The 24,683-nt window shown below is 41.2% G+C and overlaps 1 protein-coding gene across 3 annotated transcripts in view; it reads left to right on the top strand.

The window, feature by feature from the left end:
• LOC125377865 (sodium- and chloride-dependent betaine transporter-like) overlaps positions 1 to 5,625 on the top strand; it is a 77,337-nt gene extending 71,712 nt beyond the window's left edge. For all 3 annotated transcript variants that reach the window (XM_048391933.1, XM_048391934.1, XM_048391932.1), the window contains 3 exons: positions 1,548 to 1,648; positions 3,865 to 4,032; positions 4,879 to 5,625. In XM_048391933.1, the coding sequence (XP_048247890.1) occupies positions 1,548 to 1,648; positions 3,865 to 4,032; positions 4,879 to 5,025 (416 nt within the window). In that variant the 3' untranslated portion in view covers positions 5,026 to 5,625. The remainder of the gene's footprint in view (positions 1 to 1,547; positions 1,649 to 3,864; positions 4,033 to 4,878) is intronic.
• Positions 5,626 to 24,683: the final 19,058 nt, after the last annotated feature.

Below are 24,683 nucleotides of genomic sequence, written 5' to 3'. Positions count from 1 at the left end.
GCCATAAAAGGCGACTATGCTTCTCGTAAAAGGCGACTAACGGCATCGGGGTGTCAGGCTCGCTTACTTGGTTGAAACATGTCATTGATCCCAATTGCGTGGATCGATGCTCATGATATCAATCACTGGATTGTCCAAACTCGATTGTTTACATACCGCCGTCATATAGCTGGAATATTGCTGAGTGCGGCGTAAAACAACAAACAAACCAACCGACCATTGTATACGCCACAAAAATAGAAACGCGTCATGAATAAGATCACCAAATATGTCAGATTTTTACACATAGCGATACATAAATCATGAATATGATGAAATCTGCATGTGCATATCATATGCATTAAGAAACAGATCAGCAGGAAGGGAAGAACATTTGGTGCACATGGGGATGCCTACTTCTTGCCTAAATATCTTACCCCCAAATTTTACATTGATGTTATCAATGGGGAAGTCCAGCATTTGACATATTGTTTTCTCAGTGAAAAAGGCATTTGTTTTCATTTTTGACAAGTTGTCTTGAGCCTCTGAAGATAGATATGTAACTATATCGATTGTCACCATGTTTTGTAACAAGTGTCTCAATGATGAAGGAATGGAAGTTTGTGATGGGGGATAGTTGCCTACACAGATGAAAAATCACATGTTTCGACAGAATTGAAATTCAAGGAAAGTTTACGAGAGTCCCCCTGATATTAATTCCTCTTGACTCAAAACCTTTCTGTGAAAACAAAGAATGCCCTTCCTTGAAAGTATCAAGGATTATGGATAATCTTTGAGAAATGGAGTTGGTGGTACATTTGCTGGGCCCGGCAAAATAATTATCTTTGTGCGGATTTTGAATGACATTGTTCATTCACTTGATTTGGCCACTTTGTGGCACACACTGAAACAACGTCCATGGTTAATGTGAAACTATGACCCCGATTGATGTTTCAGGGCTCGCGGTATTTGGGGCCCTTCTGAAAAAAGGGAAACTTCCACAATTATCCAGAGATCTTCAGTTATATTGGTGCACTTAATGGCCTTCCACTACAATCAGTTCGCTAGTTTAAGTATCCAGGCCATTGTTCAATGACGTATCATTGTGTGAGTGTTTGCACAATGTAAGTATCCAGGCCATTGTTCAATGACGTATCATTGTGTGAGTGTTTGCACAATGTAAGTATCCAGGCCATTGTTCAATGACGTATCATTGTGTGAGTGTTTGCACAATGTAAGTATCCAGGCCATTGTTCAATGACGTATCATTGTGTGAGTGTTTGCACAATGTAAGTATCCAGGCCATTGTTCAATGACGTATAATTGTGTGAGTGGTTACACTATGTAAGTATCCAGGCCATTGTTCAATGACGTATCATTGTGTGAGAGTTTGCACAATGTAAGTACCCAGGCCATGTCTCAATGACGTATAATTGTGTGAGTGGTTACACCATGTAAGTATCCAAGCCATGTTTCAATGACGTATCATTGTGTGAGTGTTTGCACAATGTAAGTATCTAGGCCATTGTTCAATGACGTGTAATTGTGTGAATGTTTGCACAATGCAGGAATCCAGCAGCTATGTGACGACATACGCCTGATGTCCGGACGCCCTTTACCTGTCCTGGTGAAAGTACTGTGGGGATTCGTCACACCTGGAATACTTCTGGTACAGTACATGTACATATACAAATGTATATACAACTGGAAATAGCATCATGTTACTTTGTATGTAAAAGCTGGTTAATCACAGCGGCACAGCATATACCGTTTTTAACTCTTGAACACGCTGCGTGGACAAGGCGTACAAAAGTGGCCACCCATGCATCACGTTGCTGTGTTGCGTCATTCCGGTGTAAGTGATCCATGTCATTAGTATTACTTGACATTTTAGTTTATTTGATACATAAACAGGAACTGCTTTGACAGTTCTGTTCGAAAATAGAGATATATTGTGTTATCAGTGTCACCTATAGATTTAACCGCGCTAAAGTGAATTTAGCGACGGACGTCGCAGCATTTAAATCACAATATTTTATATTTCAATTCTGAATAATTAAATTTTCGTTGTCTTTATTCAAATTCCTGCATTCTGATTAGCTGAATTGGTCACGTGTTATTGCATTCATTTTCCAATTAATGTAAAAACTTAAGCAACGCCCACCGATGAGGACTACTTTTATTACGGAATGTCGGGGAATCCCAATATTACAGTCGGGGGAATTCCCTTTCTGCTCACGTGTATCGTCATGCAAAGGACGATTAGCGACTTTCATGATTATTCATTGTCAAAACTACCCGTTGAAACCGAAGGCCGAGAATGAATGAAACAGCAAACTTGCGGGCTCGCTCGCCTGTTTTTTACCCGCTCGCCTCGGTTCAACTTTCATGTCTTCGGGTTTCATTCCTAACTAGCATTTTTCCAACTGTGTTTTACCGTAATTAGGGAAGTAATGTTTGAATCTGGCGGTAACTGACCATGTTATTTAAAACAGCCGCCTTCTCCTGGACATATATCTTCCGGTTCGTTACAGTCTGACAGTTGCAGTTCTTTTCGCCTATTGCCTTAATTGACAGGTCCAATGAACAATGTTTTGATCCTACTCTCCGTTGATTGGCTACTGACTGTGTAGGCGTGTCAAGTTATGTGCATAAATTAAACAATCATCTGATTCATGTCGCGCCACAGTATGTATTCCTACACCTGGAATGTTTATCAATCTCGTCATTTTTGTCTATTTTGTAATATACAACTGTTTTTGGTTAAACTATTATAGTTAAAACATGTTTTACGTTGTCGAATATAATTATAAGCATTGACTGTGTATTTTTTTCGGTTCATTGGGGTATGAATCGAAGAACCGATGTGCAAACTTTTGTAAATATTCGCGGATTCATACAGTTTGCACATCGGTTTTTCGATTCATACCTAAATGAACCGTAATAAATACACAGTCAATCCTTAAAATAATTAGACGCACACGTTTTGATGATATGGAAGTTAGTGATTGAAGCAACATCGGCTGAGCTCTCGTTTGCAACTAAGACCTGAAATATACACGCTTACTCCAATTCTAACATGTTAACTGTCGAAAGTGTACTTCCACACATACTTTGAATATTGAAGTTTTTGATTTGGATGTTGTGATTGGAACCGCTGATTGGTCAGTCAGAATCAAGAACTTTCCAACTTTCATCGAACCATTAATAATACACTCCGAAATGTCAAACAACCATGTGGAATGTTGACGAACCGTTTTTCATTCGTCAACATTTTATGTCAGTCGAACTGCTGTATGAATATGATATACTTCTCATCCATTAATATGTTGTCGCACGTGGCTGATTGCAAATTGTTAACTGAAACTTGATAATAATACTTGCAGTACATGTAAGTTTGCTATTTCTGTTTTACACGACTGGCATATCTTCCCAATAAATAATATCTAAAGCTCATCTGTGAGCAGATTGGCTTGATACAACAAGAGAATGACGGAGAGCGGCCGCGTCATACCAAAATACTTTAAAACATGGTACTTGTTGTTACCCTGTCTGGCGCTCGGCATTAACAAGGACTGGTCGGCTCTGAGTCAGTGTTCTGTGTCTGAGTGGTGTCAGTGTTCGAGTCACCGGTTCGATTCCCCACATTTGTGAGGAGACCGCATAATATGGCCAAATTTTTTCAAAACTTCGAATACTCGAGTCTTGACCAATAAAAACCTGAATATGTGCACTCTTCCTTATACACATGGTTTCTACACAATGAACCAGTCGTGCCATATGACCAACCCGACCTGCCACCTACGTTATGTACATTCTTTTCTTAGATAAGGGTAGGGTAGAGACGACTGGTATTCTCAATATATTTCATTCATTGACCCACAGGTTGTGTTCTTCATGACGCTTGCTAACTACCAGTCGCCATCATACGGGAAGTACACCTACCCTACCTCAGCAGTCGTGATTGGCTGGATGATAGCATCTCTGCCTCTCATTCCCATCCCGGTGATGATGATAACACAATTACAAAAGCAACGAGGATCACTCAAGCAGGTCAGAACGTCGATCGAGGTGCACACACGTACAGAATCATTGAGTATCAAGTAGTTCGTTATACATGTACATGTATGTCCGTGAGTGGTCATGTGTTTTTGAGGCACAACATGTTAAGTCTTAAGACAAGAAGTGTTTCTCGGGCAACGGCGCATCAGTCAATGTTACTGCCAATATATAATATTTTCAAATTTCCCTCATCATAAGAAACTCTGTTATCCATACTTCACAATTGACATAGTATGAAAGAGTGGTTACATGTATGTATAGTCGAGTTGACAAACAGAAACTGCACTCATAATCGGTCATACGGAAACGTCCGGGAGCGGCCGGAAACGTCCGGAATCATCCGGGATCGTCCGGTCAAGTCCAGGAAGCGGTTATTTACAGACCGCCGTCATGTAGCTGGAATATTGCTGACAAACAAACATTTATAAACAAACTTGTCTGTAATTACCATTAGGTCCGCTTTGTTGGATAAAAAACCCTTCATGGCCTATTAAACATTTCTTACCTTGTTACTTGTACATTTGTTTTGGTTTTAGGCTGTGTTTAATTTATTTGTAAGTCATTAACATTGGATATTCTCAAAATCGTACCAAATTGAGAAAGACATGTTTTATTGACTGACTTGCACTGCATTATTTTACTGCGTGTGCGTCTAATGAAACCTCCCGGACGTTAAATAGTAAGACCCATTATAATATTATGTTTTGAATAAAAATATATACCGTTCCTAACGTTTGAGAGAAATGTCCCCGAGAAACATTTATCCGTTTTGTGCAGATTAATTCATATGTATTATTTTAAAATACTCACAATTTACTATCGAGTTTCGTGTTCTAGAGACTGCTGCAGTTGCTCCGACCTGACGGGACGTGGTGTCCGGCAAACACCCTCGCCACAAAGAATCACACCAGGCGGACATTTGCAGAATCTTTTAGATATATTTTTAAATCTGGAAAGAAATCTGTTGAGACAGCTCGCTACTAATACACATGTACGAATAAAGATGTCAAATGTAGAAACAGTGTTCTATACACATTAATGTAATTTCACGTAAGTAAACACTTGGAAATCAGGAACATACACTCCTGATATGCCTTTAAAAAAAATATTGTTTATAAGGGAGTGTTAGAATTACCATTTACCTAAAAATATATTTAGTGAAAATATACAAATTGAAATTTTGACGCCGGAACACAACGAAACCTAATAGGCAAGTAAACATGTGTTAATCAGCATTCAGCGTTTGAAATAACCAGCTGACAAATTCACCATATCCAAGTGGATACCACCTATAGTACTCCAACCTTGTGTTGTGACTTTTATGGTGTTGTAGGCACATTGTCATATGGGCAGATTGGCGTGTAGGCACGTTGGCGTGTAGGCAGATTGGCGTGTAGGCACGTTGGCGTGTAGGCACATTGGCGTGTAGGCACATTGGCGTGTAGGCACATTGGCGTGTAGGCAAATTGGCGTGTAGGCACATTGGCGTGTAGGCAGATTGGCGTGTAGGCACACTAGCGTGTAGGCAGATTGGCGTGTAGGCACATTGTCATATGGGCACACTGGCGTGTAGGCACATTGGCGTGTAGGCAAATTGGCGTGTAGGCACATTGGCGTGTAGGCAGATTGGCGTGTAGGCACACTAGCGTGTAGGCAGATTGGCGTGTAGGCACATTGTCATATGGGCACACTGGCGTGTAGGCACATTGGCGTGTAGGCACATTGGCAATGATACTAAACAGTTGTGTACACTGCAGATTAACCAATAACCAGAAGCACTGTGTTGCTCCCCTCTGAGAAATAGAATGAGGACAATGGCTCAAGTAATATAAAACATTAGTCATTCAATACAATATACATGAAACGTCAATGTCATAGAATAACCAGTCTCGATTGTCCGCCGAAACAGATTCAAGTCGACGTACAAGGCAAAATGCCGGTGAAAATAATATGTACACAACACTGAACATCAGTGGTAACACAGGTGTTCGCTAAAAGGACATGTCCTGCCACTGATAGAACCCGATAATCACACAATTTGCATAAAAAATGTTAGTGTTTGGCGCTATTATTAGCCTAGTTGGAATGAACTTGTCAAGGAGGTGTATGGAACTTTCCATAATATGTTTCTTTCAAAGAATACAGACGTTATCTAATATAGCCAATAAGGAACTCATAATAGGTTTTATTTGCATGTACATGTATATGCAATCTTAACAGATTACAACCTCTGCTAGTGCATATGTACAACATTAAGAGATTAAACCGCCCTCACCACTCGTGTGCAGCCCGTGACGCACGCATTGTGGAAGGAACAGGAAGATCCATGTTTAGCTCAAATTGGAGGCTGTAATATGTGTGATGTCATGACGAAAATGTTAAAACACATAATGATATATACTTGCTGATGTCTCCTTTTTATATTTGATTTTGTAGGAAAATATGAGTATTGTTGTGATGAATGAGATCCATCTTATTCATACGACCATTGGCTTCGACTTGATGTTTTCCGATGGTGTTAAGAGAATACATGATCCAGGAAAATGTTATTGTCGTGGGAAATTTTGTGCCATTTAACATTGAATGTCTGAAGTACGACTTCCAGTGATTATATGTATGAGGTATAGCGGGGCATTGTCGTTATTGCACGCTAAATGCTTTGTTGTGGTTTGGATCTCTTTTCTCAGCTCTATAGCCGTGAAGCTGGAGAAATGCAGCACTTTATTAATGAGAGTAGGTTATATCATGGATGACACATTAAAAGAAGGTGTTCAACTAATTGCCGTACCACAGGAAACGACCAGTAGACGTGAGCGCAGGATTGTGTATAAGATGACCGATGCAAAATGGCAGCCAGGAGAGGTAAACTTGAGCTTTGAAAGTTGAAAGGAATAAAGTAGTTTTGTTTTCACGGCCGGTCTGTTGAATAAACTCCAATTGTTACTGTATATATTTTTTCTAATTTATCCTTTATACATCATCTTAGCATTAACACTACATATATTTGTTCAACGTACATTAATAGTTTACAATCATGTGTTTTAGAATATTTGTCAATTGTGTTCAGTTTACATGCAATAATTGTAATTTATGGTGGCATTTTAAATATGAAAGGTCTCATGTAAAATATGAAGTAAGTTAGATGGTTAATAATAATATTGAAATCGCATTAAAATACAATATTAACAAGACACATTTGTAATCCTGGCTGATGGTCAACATGCCCAGTAGAGCCAGGAGGAAAACTGATTAATTACTGAGTAGAAGCTTACATACATGTAGGGACATCATCTGAATATGACTATATAAGTAAATGTTACAAGAACAAATGGGCCTAAGGCCATAGAGACAAAGGCTGTAGATAGCATACCAGTTGTGTGCTGTATATACAACGATACTTTGATTCTATAACACAGAAAATAATTACCCCGATTGTTACCGTATATAGACTAATAACGGTTCACGTTCTGTTTTCAGACGTGCCATTTGAACAAATATGTCAGGTGTAACATTTGCCACACTCTCTCCGTTTCTGGAGTATTTTGGCCATAAGTGAGAGCGATAGGCAGAGATATACTCTTAAAAAAAGAAACGCAAACTAAGATTTGTGTGAGGTAGGAAAATACATTTATACGAGGAACCGTACAAGCTATTGAGCCAAATGTTTTGGTGAGAACACTTGGTGATTGCAGTCATCTCAGTTATCGGTACATAGGAAAAGTCCAAGGTGAAGGTCAGGTACCATCAATGACGCGCATGTCCCCTGTTGGAATCGATAGCGGCCTGACAGATCCTGCCCATGGAAGAGACAAGTATGCGAATCACATCCAGGAGAATGGTAGCCCGTTCGGCCTGCAACGCAAAAGCCAACTGCTGCAACGTCTGGGGATGTGGTTGACGTCGGCGTAGCCGTCTATCCAATTCATCCCACAGGTGCCCTAACGGGTTCAAATCCGGGGATCTGGAGGGCCAGGGGAGAACATCAACGTTGTTGTTGTGCAGACAGGCTCCTGTGATCCCTGCTGCATGTGGTCGAGCGTTGTCCTGCTGGAATACACCGTTGCCGTTTGCTGCAATTGGGAGGACGCGTGGTAGGAGAATTTCGTTGATGTATCGTTGAGCCCTAAGATTGACCCTAACCCTACCAAATCTGTCCAGTTCTTGTACGCAGTTTCTGGCGAAACGTTCTCCCCGACGTCTTTAGACCCGTGCTCTTCCTTCCCCTCGACGGAGGAGACATCTTTATTCGTCGCTGAACCAGACATCTCTCCGCCGCAGTTGATGCCATACCCTGTGTTGACGACACCAATGCAATCGTTGTTGACGATATTGTCGACTTTATGTGACGCGTCGAACAGGACGTCTTGCTTGTACACCCTTCTGTTCTTAAACGGTTTCGTACGGTCTGGTCGGAGATTCTGCGCAGTCCGGGTATTTGGGATAGAGGAGTCCACCTACACTGACAAATGCCTACAGTCTAAAACAAACATTTATATGCTTCGGTGGTTTTACATGTGATACCATGCTACCTCTCTGCAGAGTTGAACTAGCCCATTTTAGTGTACTATTGCCTACAGTGACAAATGACAAACACTAGCAAATGATATTTAGTGTTTTTTCTTTATTCATGCATTTACTCTGATATTTCATACATCATACATCATCCATAGTTTCATTTATCATATTTCATGTACATTATGATTCAAACATCACATTCACACTCCCATTTTATCCAACATCTTACATTATCCATATATACATTTCATTCAGTTTCATCTGTCATATTTCATGTACATTAAATACATATCAGACTTACATTCATCATATATCATCTCATACATCATCCATATGTATCATTCATTTTCATTTATCATGTTTCATGTGTCACAGATTTGAACAAACTAGTTGCTTTGTTAGCCCAGTTTTACAACACATCCAGCTGCATCAAGGAACTGGAGAGGAGACTTGATACCCAGTCGAAGCTGCTCCTGTAGCCTCTCTAGTCTCTGGTTGATCTGTAGGTAGATTCTCTTGCGGGGTGGTGGACGGGCGCCATGGAGATACTGAGCAAGCTCGTTTCTTTCCGTCTTCTCTAGTCTCTGGATCACTTTGATGAAGGCAAAAATGTTCGGATGGGCTCTCTGGACGACCTTGTTAAGATGACAATGCCACCCTTCTAGATGATTGTTGGTTCTGGGGCCAATGTTGTCGTGATGATTCCACAATCCCAAACGAAACTGAGCATGGTCATCAATCCAGGTGTTGGTCGTGTAGTCATGGAACTGCACTCTTCTTGCTGTGGTCAGCCGGGAAGACAGCAGCATCCTGAACGTCGTCGAGTCAACTTCCTCGTCGTAAATTATCTGGATGGGAGTTGTCTCTGCTTGAACTCTCTGTCGAAGTGTGCTTACAGTCTGCAAAGGTCGTCTGGCTGATGATTATGAGGTGACTGATTCCTCACAAACTGGCCAACTGTTGTGCACCCACGTTGTACACATTTCCAGTGCACACATGTTAGCCTACGGTTGTTGAGTCTGTACCTGTAGCCAACTAGTAGGACTTGCTGACCACCTTTTTGTGACATATGATACTGGACCTTCTTCGGGTTTGCCATGTCTAGATCTCTAACATGCCAATTAGTAGTAGTATTATAGATTTTACGACCGCTTCAGCCGATGGCTATTTCGCAGTCGGCGCCAGACGGGTTTAGCAATAATAAATAATAGTGGGTAATACATAAGTAATCGGCTGGCCCAAAAAAATGTAAGTTTAGGGGGGTTAAAGAAGAAAGAAATATAGTAAAGGGGTGTGAAGGGAAAAGAAGTTTAGCAGTAGTAATGTAGAGCTGAGAGAAACCTAATCTAAGGGAAGTAACTAGTGCAGAGACTTGATATAATATAAAATCAGTTAAGCTGATATGCTAAATAATAATATGTATTATAAATGAAAAATAACAGTGGGGAAGGTGAAAAACCTATCATAAAAAGTGTGGGCTTACTGGCTGGGGTAGGGAGTCAGGAGAGGGGTGGGGGGGGGGGTGGGTATAGGCCGTGCGCGTGGGAGCTGAGCTTGGGTTGGTGGCTGGTTGAACGGTAATATTTATTAGAGTATGGATATGGGCGAATTTGTCGCGCGGACGTCGGAGAAGTCGGTCCGCGCTAAGAATTTGGATCCCGATCCTAAATTGTAAATGTGTGGGTTTTAGGCATAGCGTTTATGCTGTACTTTGTTGGGATTTTCCTAAAGTTTGCTTATTAGATTTGTAGTTTTAAGGAATGTAGCTATATGGGTAAATTTAGTGGTATGGTTAAAGGGATCTAGAAGGAGTTGGATGTTGTTTTTGAGCTGTGGGGGGAGAGAGTTGTAAAGTTGTGTTTGTTGTTGTTTATATTGTGAACAGTGGTTGAATATATGGTCTAGTGTTTCAGGTGTATTGCAGTGAATGCAGTTTGGATGTGGGTGTCTTTTTTGTTTGTAGAGTGTCTCGTTTAGATTAGTTTGGCCGCTTAACATTCTATTAATGACTTTATCTGCTAAAATGGACTTTGTGAAGTTTCGACACTTAGTGACTGGTTTATTAAAGAGGGATTTTGTCAGGATTGACTTACAATTTTGAATATTAATTTTGAAATTTTGAGATAATGTGTTTCTTTTGATTAATGATTTTATCTCGGCTTTACTGGTGGTGAATTCAATACTTGGTGATGGTTGGGTGGTGGCTAATTTTGCTGCTGTGTCTGCTAATTGGTTGCCTGTTATGCCAGTGTGTGCAGGTGCCCATAAGAGAGATATTGTTTTGTTTGATTGTATGAGTTTTGTGTGAATGTCTATGATATTGTTGATAATGTCTTGCCTTGATTTCGATTGTTTGTTATGAATTTGGGTTAGTGCACCTAGTGAGTCAGAAATTATAAGGAAGTTAGTGTCATTGGATATTTTTATATAGTGATATGCACATTGTATAGCCAGTAATTCAGCTGTGGTGGTATGTGTGTAGTTGGTATAGTGGAAGTTTGTGGTGATTGGTGTAGGTTGTGTGATCTGTAGGCCTAGTCCTGTTATGTCATTGTTAGTCTGTGATGCATCGGTATAGATATGGGTGTGGTTGGGCCAGTTTTGATGTATGTAGTTATTAGATATTTCCTTTTTATCAAGATTTTTAGGGTCAGGATGTGAGATGAATGTTTTGTGGAGTGAGAGGTCTGTTTCAGGTGGGGGTTTGTCATTTATGTATATGTTTTGGGGGCTTATGTGTTTGATGTTTTCTAACTGATGTATTCTTAGGAGTCTGTAGAGATGTGTAAGATAGGGGGCTAGGGTATGATTGTTTTTGAATTTCTTTAAGGTTGCAGGTCTAAGGTTGTTGTATTTGGTGATAATTTGTTTAAGGATGGGGTTTTGTTGGGCCCCAGCCCAGTAATTGAGAATGGTTTGGTTGCGGCGGAGTTGAATGGAGGTGGTTCCTGATAGAAGCTGAAGGGTATTTAGGGCTGTACCGGTTCTGGTACCCAGGGCTATCTTTAAAGCTTTATATTGAATGGAGTTTAGTTTGTTATTAAGAGTTTCTGAGATGGAGCTGAGGACCGGGGCAGCATAGTCAATCTTAGATTGAATTAGTGACTTGTATATATTAAGCAGTGTTTGTTTGTCAGCGCCCCAATCAGTGCCGCTGATGGCTCTCATTAAATTTAAGTCTTTTTGACATGATGTGACCAAATTATGAATATGGGGGGCCCATGTTAGGTGCTGGTCAAAAGTAATTCCCAGAAATTTGGCTTCCTTTTTGAATGAAATGGTTTGATCGTTAAGGGTGAGTTTGGGTGTGCAATTTGGCTTATGTCTATTTTTGAAAAGTAGGCCGATGGTTTTATTAGTATTAATTTGGAATCCCCACTGGGTTGCCCAGAGTTCTATGTGTTTCAGAAGGGGTTGAATCCTTTTTTGGATCTCTTTTATAGATGTTGACGACGTCCAGAAGGAAATGTCATCTGCGAATTTTGCAGTAGTTGTTTTTTTAATTTTAGGTGGGAAAATGTCGTCAATCATAAAATTAAAAAGTGTTGGTGAGATTATACTGCCCTGTGGGGTACCATTGTCTAAAGGATGTGGGTCAGATAGGGTGTTGTTGGTTTTAACTGTGATGTTTCTGTCTGTTAAGAAAGAGTGTATGAAATTTAGGATTCTACCATCTATGGCTTTTGCTTTAAGTTTTTGGATTAGGCCATGATGCCAAACCATATCAAATGCTTTACTAAAATCTATGAAAATGGCCACAGTATATTGTTTTTGGGCGAGTGCTGTTTTAACGTCATGTTCTAAATGTAAAACGTGGTCTAAAGTTTGTCGGTTTGACATAAAACCACTCTGGTCCTCATTAAGTAGTTTTTGGGAAGAAATTTGGAATTTTAGTCTATTGTTTATGACGGATTCCATTATTTTACAAATATGGGAGGTTAACGAGATAGGGCGGTAGGAATCCGGTTCTTTGGGGGGTTTACCTGGTTTGAGAACCGGTACTACCAAAGCTGTTTTCCAGGCATGGGGGAGGGAGCCTGAGGTCCAAATTTGATTGAATAATTGGAGAAGAAGTTTTTGAATTTTAGGGGGAAGGTGGTTTAGGATAGTATAGCTAATATTGTCTGTGCCTGTGGCTGGGGCTGTATTTTTGTTATTGATGGCTGTTTGTAGTTCATGTATGTTTATTATTTTATTGTATGACATGCTTGTGAGGGGTGGTCTGGGGGAATAAGTGGGGTGATTTTTAATAGTGTCTTGCATAATGGGGGTGTGGTTGGCGGAGCTGCTAGTGGCCGAAAAGTGAGCAGCCATGGCGTTAGCCTTTTCTCTATCTGTATTTAGATTAGGGAAGGATGGGGCTGAGAAAGTTTTTGAAGTGCCCTTTATGGCTTTAAGTTTTTTCCATAGAATTTTGGTATTTTGTTTCCCCATTTTCAAGGAACTGGTAAAAGTTTGCCAATGTTTTCTTTTGGCTGCTCTTATAAGTTGTTTAGTTGAGTTTCTGAACTGTTTTGCCAAGGGGAGTTTGGTTATGTCCCGCTTGGCTTTATTAAGTGCCTTTTTCCTAAGTTTTCTAGAATTATCTATTTCTGAGCTCCACCAGGGGACAGTGATATGGTGCGGTGAAGTTTTGACTGTTGGAATGCATTGGAGGGCTATATTGTGAATTTTGTTTGTGAAGTTTGTATTGAAGATGTCGTTGTCAATGTTGTGTATATTTTGTATGTTTATTTGATTGCAGAGTATGTGGAATGTTTTCCAGTCAGCCTTTTTAAGATTGAACTTGGGTTGCTGGGAGGAGTTGTCTAATGGGGTAGCAGTTTGGGATTGGGATAGGGGGGGGGGTTGGGGTGGGTAGGGATAGTGAAATTTTGATGGGCGTGTGGTCACTGCCCCAGGTGTCCGAATGGGCCTCCCAGCAGAGTTTAGGATGGAGATGGGTGGTAGTGAAGGTAAGGTCGATTGCTGAGGGGGAATGTAGGTGGCTTGTGGGGTATCTGGTAGGTTGATTATCATTTAGGCAAATAAGGTTGTTTGATTCTGACCATTCTTGAATTAATTTTCCGAATTTATCTATATAGTTTTTTGTGCCCCACAGTGGGTGGTGAGCATTGAAGTCGCCTAGAAAAATGGTGTTAGGTTCAATGAATTTTGATAAGACATTTAGGTCTTCAGCCGAGAAAGGTGTTATTTTGCTATGATAGACATTTATAATACTGATTTTAGTTTGGTGTATAGTTGTTTTGATGGCCAGGCATTCCAGGTTTGGAGTAGGAATATCTATTATGTCATAGTCAAGATGGTTTTTGATGAAGATGCCCAGGCCGCCATGTGGTGGTCCTGGGCAGTTAGTGGGTCGGGGTCTATCTTTTCGAATGAGAAAATAGCCTGGAATTTTGAAGGTCCTTTTGGGGGATAGTTTAGTTTCTTGGACTGCGATTAATAGTGGAGAAATTTTTTGAAGGGCGATGAGGGCCTTAAGCTCATGCCCATTGGTGGCGATCCCGTTGCAATTCCACTGTATGAACACCATTAGTTGGTTTTAGAATGAGGGGGAAGTTAAATGGATGGTGTTCCGGGGCTAATTTAGAATAATATGGACAGGGTTTCATTTAAGGGTCCTTAAGGCTGCCTGGAATTGTTGTAGGGTTTTTTGATATATGTTTGCTTGGTGGGCTAGGGAGTGGAGTTTCTTGGTAGTGGGGTTTCTGAGGAGAATGGCTGCTGATATGAATTCTATGATTTTGTGTGTATTTGAGTGAAGTTTTTTGGGTGTGACTATAACTTGAGGGGTTGTTTTGAGTGTTTGGAGTTTGTGGGAGAGTAGTTGTTTCCGTGTTGTGTTGATCCTGTAGTTGATTTGTTTGTTTTTATGTTGAGGTTGGTTTGATGGGATTGGAATGGCTGATCTAGCTGGGTGGAGGGGTTTGGGAAGGGACAGGTCTGGTTGGGGCTGTATGGGAAGGGATGGGACAGAGGGGGGGGCTGTTTGAATGGAGAGGAGGGCCGGGATGGGGGGTTTAGGGGAGGGGGGGGGGGGGGGGGGGGGGGCTGGGTAAGAGGGGTTGTACGGGGAGGTTGGTGAGGGGCTGGGGGCAGGTGTGGTTGGGGGGTGTGTAACAGGGCCAATTTGGGAGCTGTTTGGGGTTGGAGCCTGTGGGAGGGGTGTGGGTAAGGTTGGGGGAGGGGGGTAGAGGAGGGTGGTGGGGAGAGGGAGGATGTGGGGACGGGGTTGGGTAGTAGAGGGGGGGGTGGTGCTTGGGAGGGGTTGTGGTTCCTGAAGAGTTGTTTTCGTTTTCTCCCTTGGGGGCGGGGCGGGGGGGGGGGGGGGGGGGGGGGGGGGGGGTAGGGTTTCTGGGAGGGAGCTAGACAGTGAGTCAGTTGTAGAGTCAAGGTCGATGAAGTCAGGGATGGAGTTGTATATTGGAATTGTAGCTGGTTTGGGTAGTTGGGCTTTAGTAATGTGTTTGTTGAGCTTAAGGATGTGTGACTGTTTAATCGGGCAGGTGTTTTGGGTAGCTGTGTGTCCCTCTGTCTTACAGTGTATGCAATATGCGGCCCATGTGCATTCTGTGGCTTCATGTCTATATGAGCCACACTTTTGGCACATGGGTGGCTGTCTGCATGTGGATGTTGGGTGGGTGAATGAATGGCATATGGAGCATTGGGTTTTTTTTTTCCTAACTGGGTTGACTTTGAATGTAAGTGTGCCGAAAGTAATGTGTGTGGGGAGTTCAGTTGATTTAAATGTAAGAAATATTGTTTGAGTTGTTGTCCTGCCCGGGATGGGTGTACGGTTGTTTATGCTTTTGAAGTGTATGATCTTTGGTTGGGTGTGAAGTTTGTTTGCCATGTTGATGTAATCTTGGATGTCTTCTAGTGTATCCCTGTAATCTATGTAGATGACCCCTTGTATTTGTGTAAACCATTTAGGCACCTGCCATGTGATGTTGAGTCCGTCTATGAGTGGTTGTTTGCTGGCATGTATGAGTGTTTCATGGTTGGGAAATGTAAGTTTGTATCCCCTGCCGCATTTGTTTATGTATTTGTATGTAATGTTTGCTTTGTGCAGGCAGAGGGCGAATTTGTTGGTCGAGAAGGTGTCGTTTAAGGGTGTGGATGTTGTAGAGAATGCGAGTAGAATGTGTTTGGATAGTGTGGTTGTTTGTGGGGGGGTTTGTTGGGAGCAGGATTTTTTGGTAGTTTGTTCTATTTCAGGGGGTGAATGGGAGGGGCGTTTTGTTTGTTTGGGTGATGGATGTCTGTTATCTGATGGGGGTTGTATGGCCTGGCTTGGGGTTTGGGGTTGTTGAATTATAATATGGGGTTCAACGTGTTGATGGGAGGGGGGTTGGTGATTTGTAGTGGTAGGGTTTGGGGTGGGGGGAGAGGGGGATGTACCTGACGGGGGTGGGGGGAGGATAAGGTTTAGTTCTTCCAGGTCGAGGCCGAAATCAAAGGGGATTGGGTTTGTGGAGTGTGTTGGGGTGAGACCTGGAAAGTGTTGTTTGCTGTTTATGGGTGTGGTGAAGAGGGAGGTTGAATGAGGGGATGGACAAGGGGGGGAGTCCATGTTGTAAGTGGTACGGTATGGGGGTTGTGGGGGGGGGGGGGGGGGGGGGGTGGTGATGGCGATATGTAGTCTGGGGAAGTGTAGTACAATAATAACAAAAGAAATTCAGAAATGCAGATAATAGGGTGAAAATAAGCATGCAGTAAAGGGAGGAGGGGATAAGGTATAGATACTTATCGGTGAAAAGATGCACTTTTCTGATGGATTGGTGTGATTTGAGGGCTGAGAGCCGAGTAGAAGTCCTAGCCCAGTGGCCGGCTTGGCCGGGGGGCGAGCGTGGCGTTCGCTAGGGAGCCTTTAGGGAGTTGAGGTTCGAAATCCCTTGGTTTTAGCACTGTTCGAAATCCCGATATTTGGTTGGAAGGCGTTGGTAGTTAAGATGCGACAAAATGGCGTCCGATCATTATGCCGGAAGTAAACAAACTCGTGGGTGTGTGGTGGTGGTGGTGACGTTACAGACGTTATCTAATATAGCCAATAAGGAACTCATAATAGGTTTTATTTGCATGTACATGTATATGCAATCTTAACAGATTACAACCTCTGCTAGTGCATATGTACAACATTAAGAGATTAAACCGCCCTCACCACTCGTGTGCAGCCCGTGACGCACGCATTGTGGAAGGAACAGGAAGATCCATGTTTAGCTCAAATTGGAGGCTGTAATATGTGTGATGTCATGACGAAAATGTTAAAACACATAATGATATATACTTGCTGATGTCTCCTTTTTATATTTGATTTTGTAGGAAAATATGAGTATTGTTGTGATGAATGAGATCCATCTTATTCATACGACCATTGGCTTCGACTTGATGTTTTCCGATGGTGTTAAGAGAATACATGATCCAGGAAAATGTTATTGTCGTGGGAAATTTTGTGCCATTTAACATTGAATGTCTGAAGTACGACTTCCAGTGATTATATGTATGAGGTATAGCGGGGCATTGTCGTTATTGCACGCTAAATGCTTTGTTGTGGTTTGGATCTCTTTTCTCAGCTCTATAGCCGTGAAGCTGGAGAAATGCAGCACTTTATTAATGAGAGTAGGTTATATCATGGATGACACATTAAAAGAAGGTGTTCAACTAATTGCCGTACCACAGGAAACGACCAGTAGACGTGAGCGCAGGATTGTGTATAAGATGACCGATGCAAAATGGCAGCCAGGAGAGGTAAACTTGAGCTTTGAAAGTTGAAAGGAATAAAGTAGTTTTGTTTTCACGGCCGGTCTGTTGAATAAACTCCAATTGTTACTGTATATATTTTTTCTAATTTATCCTTTATACATCATCTTAGCATTAACACTACATATATTTGTTCAACGTACATTAATAGTTTACAATCATGTGTTTTAGAATATTTGTCAATTGTGTTCAGTTTACATGCAATAATTGTAATTTATGGTGGCATTTTAAATATGAAAGGTCTCATGTAAAATATGAAGTAAGTTAGATGGTTAATAATAATATTGAAATCGCATTAAAATACAATATTAACAAGACACATTTGTAATCCTGGCTGATGGTCAACATGCCCAGTAGAGCCAGGAGGAAAACTGATTAATTACTGAGTAGAAGCTTACATACATGTAGGGACATCATCTGAATATGACTATATAAGTAAATGTTACAAGAACAAATGGGCCTAAGGCCATAGAGACAAAGGCTGTAGATAGCATACCAGTTGTGTGCTGTATATACAACGATACTTTGATTCTATAACACAGAAAATAATTACCCCGATTGTTACCGTATATAGACTAATAACGGTTCACGTTCTGTTTTCAGACGTGCCATTTGAACAAATATGTCAGGTGTAACATTTGCCACACTCTCTCCGTTTCTGGAGTATTTTGGCCATAAGTGAGAGCGATAGGCAGAGATATACTCTTAAAAAAAGAAACGCAAACTAAGATTTGTGTGAGGTAGGAAAATACATTTATACGAGGAACCGTACAAGCTATTGAGCCAAATGTTTTGGTGAGAACACTTGGTGATTGCAGTCATCTCAGTTATCGGTACATAGGAAAAGTCCAAGGTGAAGGTCAGGTACCATCAATGACGCGCATGTCCCCTGTTGGAATCGATAGCGGCCTGACAGATCCTGCCCATGGAAGAGACAAGTATGCGAATCACATCCAGGAGAATGGTAGCCCGTTCGGCCTGCAACGCAAAAGCCAACTGCTGCAACGTCTGGGGATGTGGTTGACGTCGGCGTAGCCGTCTATCCAATTCATCCCACAGGTGCCCTAACGGGTTCAAATCCGGGGATCTGGAGGGCCAGGGGAGAACATCAACGTTGTTGTTGTGCAGACAGGCTCCTGTGATCCCTGCTGCATGTGGTCGAGCGTTGTCCTGCTGGAATACACCGTTGCCGTTTGCTGCAATTGGGAGGACGCGTGGTAGGAGAATTTCGTTGATGTATCGTTGAGCCCTAAGATTGACCCTAACCCTACCAAATCTGTCCAGTTCTTGTACGCAGTTTCTGGCGAAACGTTCTCCCCGACGTCTTTAGACCCGTGCTCTTCCTTCCCCTCGACGGAGGAGACATCTTTATTCGTCGCTGAACCAGACATCTCTCCGCCGCAGTTGATGCCATACCCTGTGTTGACGACACCAAGGCAATCGTTGTTGACGATATTGTCGACTTTATGTGACGCGTCGAACAGGACGTCTTGCTTGTACACCCTTCTGTTCTTAAACGGTTTCGTACGGTCTGGTCGGAGATTCTGCGCAGTCCGGGTATTTGGGATAGAGGAGTCCACCTACACTGACAAATGCCTACAGTCTAAAACAAACATTTATATGCTTCGGTGGTTTTACATGTGATACCATGCTACCTCTCTGCAGAGTTGAACTAGCCCATTTTAGTGTACTATTGCCTACAGTGACAAATGACAAACACTAGCAAATGATATTTAGTGTTTTTTCTTTATTCATGCATTTACTCTGATATTTCATACATCATACATCATCCATAGTTTCATTTATCATATTTCATGTACATTATGATTCAAACATCACATTCACACTCCCATTTTATCCAACATCTTACATTATCCATATATACATTTCATTCAGTTTCATCTGTCATATTTCATGTACATTAAATACATATCAGACTTACATTCATCATATATCATCTCATACATCATCCATATGTATCATTCATTTTCATTTATCATGTTTCATGTGTCACAGATTTGAACAAACTAGTTGCTTTGTTAGCCCAGTTTTACAACACATCCAGCTGCATCAAGGAACTGGAGAGGAGACTTGATACCCAGTCGAAGCTGCTCCTGTAGCCTCTCTAGTCTCTGGTTGATCTGTAGGTAGATTCTCTTGCGGGGTGGTGGACGGGCGCCATGGAGATACTGAGCAAGCTCGTTTCTTTCCGTCTTCTCTAGTCTCTGGATCACTTTGATGAAGGCAAAAATGTTCGGATGGGCTCTCTGGACGACCTTGTTAAGATGACAATGCCACCCTTCTAGATGATTGTTGGTTCTGGGGCCAATGTTGTCGTGATGATTCCACAATCCCAAACGAAACTGAGCATGGTCATCAATCCAGGTGTTGGTCGTGTAGTCATGGAACTGCACTCTTCTTGCTGTGGTCAGCCGGGAAGACAGCAGCATCCTGAACGTCGTCGAGTCAACTTCCTCGTCGTAAATTATCTGGATGGGAGTTGTCTCTGCTTGAACTCTCTGTCGAAGTGTGCTTACAGTCTGCAAAGGTCGTCTGGCTGATGATTATGAGGTGACTGATTCCTCACAAACTGGCCAACTGTTGTGCACCCACGTTGTACACATTTCCAGTGCACACATGTTAGCCTACGGTTGTTGAGTCTGTACCTGTAGCCAACTAGTAGGACTTGCTGACCACCTTTTTGTGACATATGATACTGGACCTTCTTCGGGTTTGCCATGTCTAGATCTCTAACATGCCAATCTTCGATAACTATATTTTATACTGGAACATTCCCTTCTCAAAGTTTATCATCAATTACTTTAAAACATTATTCTTCTACTCTCATTTTACAGAAAATCCATATTTCCTGCTCCGGTTATCAAAGTACAATACCAACTAAGAAAATAAATTTATACAAAGGTCAAATATCTTCACAATCCCAGTAACATTTCTCAGTCATTAATTAGTCTGTGTTTACAGTGTAGGCATTAGTGAACACTAAGTAGAGTAGACCACTTGAGTGCAGGGGTGCGTGAAACAGTGTGTACACTAAAACAACAACTTTTGTAGGCATTAGTCACTGTAGGCATTAGTAGACCTAACCTTTGGGACGCGGTTGAGGTGGCTGTGGTCGTCGTTTCACGTTGGTGGCGCAGTCGGATGTAGCGATCTTAGGCGGGGGTGGTTACTCTTGGTCGTCCCTACCTTGGCCGATCACGTGTTGACCCATGCTGTTGAAACCGATCCTATAGCCTAGAGATGGTGCTGGGCGCTACATTGAAAACCCTGGCTAAGCTGATCGGGATTCCCCTGCCTGTAAAGGGCCTACCACGTTGTCTTGGCATGTTGTTGAACTGTCAGACAATCAAAAACCCTGCACTTTAATACCGTTCATAGTGCTGCTGCACGTGCAGTACGTGCAGCTCCATGGCCATTTTGTTAATGCACTGGGTGCGTTTTTCCGAATCGTACGTGCTTCCCGACTAATGGTTTGCATGTCCTTGTACTGCAGGAAAATGTAAGGCGAGTCTTACTTAAGTTTAGAACTTGTTACCATGATCTACCTATTGAAACTGGGAGATGGAGAAAAATACCTTCAACCGAACGGAAATGCCCACTTTGTAAATATCTGACATAGGTGTTGAATTCTTTTATTTGTTTATTTGTCCATCTTTACAAAACGAAAGAATACATTATACACAGATTCTACTACTATCTAGTAAGTAACTATACCCTGTTATTGAATTGCACATATATTGCTACCCTAGTGAATCTGCATGAATATACATGCTTGCCCGGCAAAGATGTTTTTGTATGTATTCTATATTTATATGTATATGTATTATGTTGAAATAATTTTGTATAATTTTGTACATCTGATGCGCTGATAGCGGCCTGAGTGTAAATAAAAATTAAGTTCAGTCATGTTTTTTAATGCTTAATTATTCTTTCTGTATAATTTGTTTCGTCTACAAGCGCTATACAACATTTCAACATAAAAATATATGAATATTAACACATATAGAGCTGCGTGTTACACACAAACATTTAGATTAATTCAAACGATATAGCAGCACGTCACACTTGGAATTGAAAGCATTACAAAAACGTGTGTTTCGTATAAACGTTGGTACAGAATCGTATATAGAAAATATTCGTCGATTTCTGTTCATATTCAAAACCTCTGTTTCAGTTCAGTTTCTTTATATACAGATATAAATATAATTCTTATAACGTCACTCTATTGTTCCAACCGTCTATTACTTCCGACCAACAAGTTGAGCCAAACACATGTGGCTTAAACCCCATATGAACATGACGTACATGCCGATACTATCTTACGCAGAGACTTTATCATTTCATTATGTTGCTGCCTATTTGTTACTCCATAAAATGAACTAACGATGTTTTTTAATTCAATACCTATGTCACTCATAATGTATCAAGGAGTCGCACACGTCCCCACACAGACATTTCCCCAAAACTCCCTGTCAATGGACGGACAATCACCCACACCCATCAATATTTTAATGAATGAACATCCATTTATTGCATGGTTTACATACAGATCTCACTTTGTATATGCTTTAGCCGAAAGTAACTACCATTTACAGAGAGCACTTGATTGGTTTTCACGTTAGGGCGATTTCTTGAAACTTGAAGTTAACTAAACCAAAATACTTATATTTGGATCGGGCTCAGCGGGCAATAACAAAAACAAGTTTCAGTATAATCATCGAAACCTGGAAATTGTTGATACTTTTAGGTACCTCGGAATAACATTTCATAGAGACGGGAAAATGATTACCGTTATCAAACATGCTGCAGATGTGAATTCCAAAGCCGCAATGTCTTTATTAAAATGAGCGAGAAATTTACATTACACCTTTGGATTGTCTTATTTCTTCATTTCATGAAGTAGTTCTTCAGTCTTACTTTACGGTTGTGAAATCTGGGGTTTTGAAAAGCCCTATATCATTGAACGTGTACACCTAAATTTCTAAAGCTTGTAGCGGGTCTGAGAATATCAACAGCCAACTATGTGGTTTACCGTGAACCAGAACTAGGTGCAGAACCCTAAAATTCTAAACTTATTTATGTTGGGAAGCGCACTTTAACATCCAAATTTAAGTAAGTGAGGTAGAGAACCGTTACGTATACAAATAGACAAATGCGCTATAGCTTACTAGGGCAAACTATCATGTCCTCATACTGACATTAACATTGTCTCATTTATTCTCCATTATATGATTAGTAAACGTACACTGGGGCTATTCTTATCCGTGTTTAAATTACATCGAAGTGATTTAAAGAACTTGTAGTATCACGAATGTCTTTGAATATCCACATCATTATTTCGAAAGATAACTGCAAAATTTGTTCTGATTTAAAAGGATCGGTTTCTGCAGTCCTGGAGAAGCGATATTCGCTATTCTTCTAAAGATTTATACTATTCCTTTATTAAAAAAATCACCAAGTATTGAAAAGTATTTATTACTCTCAGACAACATTTCCAAACCGTTCCTTTAGTTTAGAACAAGCAGTCACAAATTACCAATTGAAAAGGTTCGCTGGTTGAGCATTCTTCTCGAAGAGAGATTTTGTACATTGTGTAATTCGAAACAAATTGGCGACGAGTTCCTTTATTTATTCAGATGTAAAAGCATTGGCGAATGAACGTTCTTCTTTTATCAGTCATTACTATTATGAATGGCCTAACATGTCAAAATATAAGAAACTTGTTGGGACTAATAAGATACATGTTATGAAAAAATTGTCAAGTTTTCTAAAACGTTTATACGCCATCTTGTAATTTGTATACATTTATGTGTAAAATGTAACTCATATACCACCGTTGGGGGTTCCTTTAAAGAGAATAGGTAACAGAAGCACAGGGGTCATGCCAAAAGCGCTCACAGTAGTTAGTGAGTGAACCTATCCCAGGATGAATGAGTATCCATACAAATCTTTGAAAACTAACATGTGAATAAACTCAGTTCGCTGAAGTTTAACGACTTGAGGCAGTTTGAGTGACCAGTTAAGAAATCACTGAGATAGTATATTAATACTGGGATCATCAACAGCTTCATTTTTAACATAGTAAATGCACCTGTGAATGTCGAGTTCGTTCCCAACAGACCGTAGCCATGTACACCAAGGTTTTAAGTTCCGAGTGAAACGAACGCCAGGTACCCGCGTACAATGAAAATGCTGTGCGCTGCATGTCCAACAACTGCAGACACTTCTAGTGATCGTATCACGACCCGGAACCTTGCGCATAATCATTGTCAGGGCATTGTCCAGTATATATTTCTTGGTAGTTCTGTAGAAATGAAAAGCTAATAAAAAACTAAGACGATCCCTGCTGTCTGTCTCCCAATGAACAGGGGGCGAGAAGACCACGATGGAGAATGCATGATCTGTCTGAATGACTTCCTTTCCATCAGCGTGAAGGGGTTACCCACAGAAAACGAAAGAATAAAGAATCCTAAAGGTATCTTATCTACATGGTATCAAGTATTCACAACCAATTTCCGCTAATCAAAACCTGTTACCGTTGCTATCTCATAAGCAGGTACACTCAGCGCATTGGACAATTGTAAAAATCACAATCCACAAACTGTCTACATGGTCACATCCGTTGATTGTTAAAATAATCACAAATTCTATCTACAGTCAGACAACATGGGCAGTTTATATTCGATTCCAATATCCATTTATGGTAAATGTTAGAGTCCCCAACTAAACTTCCTCCTAATAATTCTCACAGAAACAAAAAAGTGGGGTGTGGGGAAATGGGACATGTAACTGCATGAGATACTAGGACATTAGTACTGGTGACTCTTCTGTCTTGTGACATCTGAAGCATCATTGTGTTCGAACGAACATCGTTATATTTGCAGTCACTTAGAATGACTCATGAAGACAACAATTAAAACGAAAATCTACCAACACAATAACTGGATTAATTGCGAACATTTACCAACCCGCGACAATTGTGCTAATTCGGGGGTTCCTGTAGCAATGAACGCGTATCTAAATTCTGCTGTCGGCAAGCCACAATGATTGGACTTGGAGCAGCCGAACACTTATTAAGACTGCTGACCATGTGTTTATTATCTGGTGAACACAGTTCCAGTCGTCTTAGGCGCCGCGTTTCACTGTGCAGAGTTGCGTCCCTTGGGCACACCAGAAACCCATGGTTGTGGGTTCGAATCCCGGTTCGCCCCGATTATGTTTCTAGGTTTGTCAGCACCATACCCGTGCCCGTGGGTTTCACCTAAGTGGTAAACGTGTGAGACCTGCATCACTCCGGGCTTTCCCCCCACATTAAGCTGACACGCCGTGATATAACTGAAATA

Source organism: Haliotis rufescens, unplaced genomic scaffold, assembly GCF_023055435.1.
Source record: "Haliotis rufescens isolate VD_foot unplaced genomic scaffold, xgHalRufe1.0.p SCAF_102, whole genome shotgun sequence".
Classification (NCBI taxonomy): Eukaryota; Metazoa; Mollusca; class Gastropoda; order Lepetellida; family Haliotidae; genus Haliotis; species Haliotis rufescens.
Note: the sequence above shows the minus strand (reverse complement) of the source record. Positions and strands in the feature narration are given on the sequence as shown.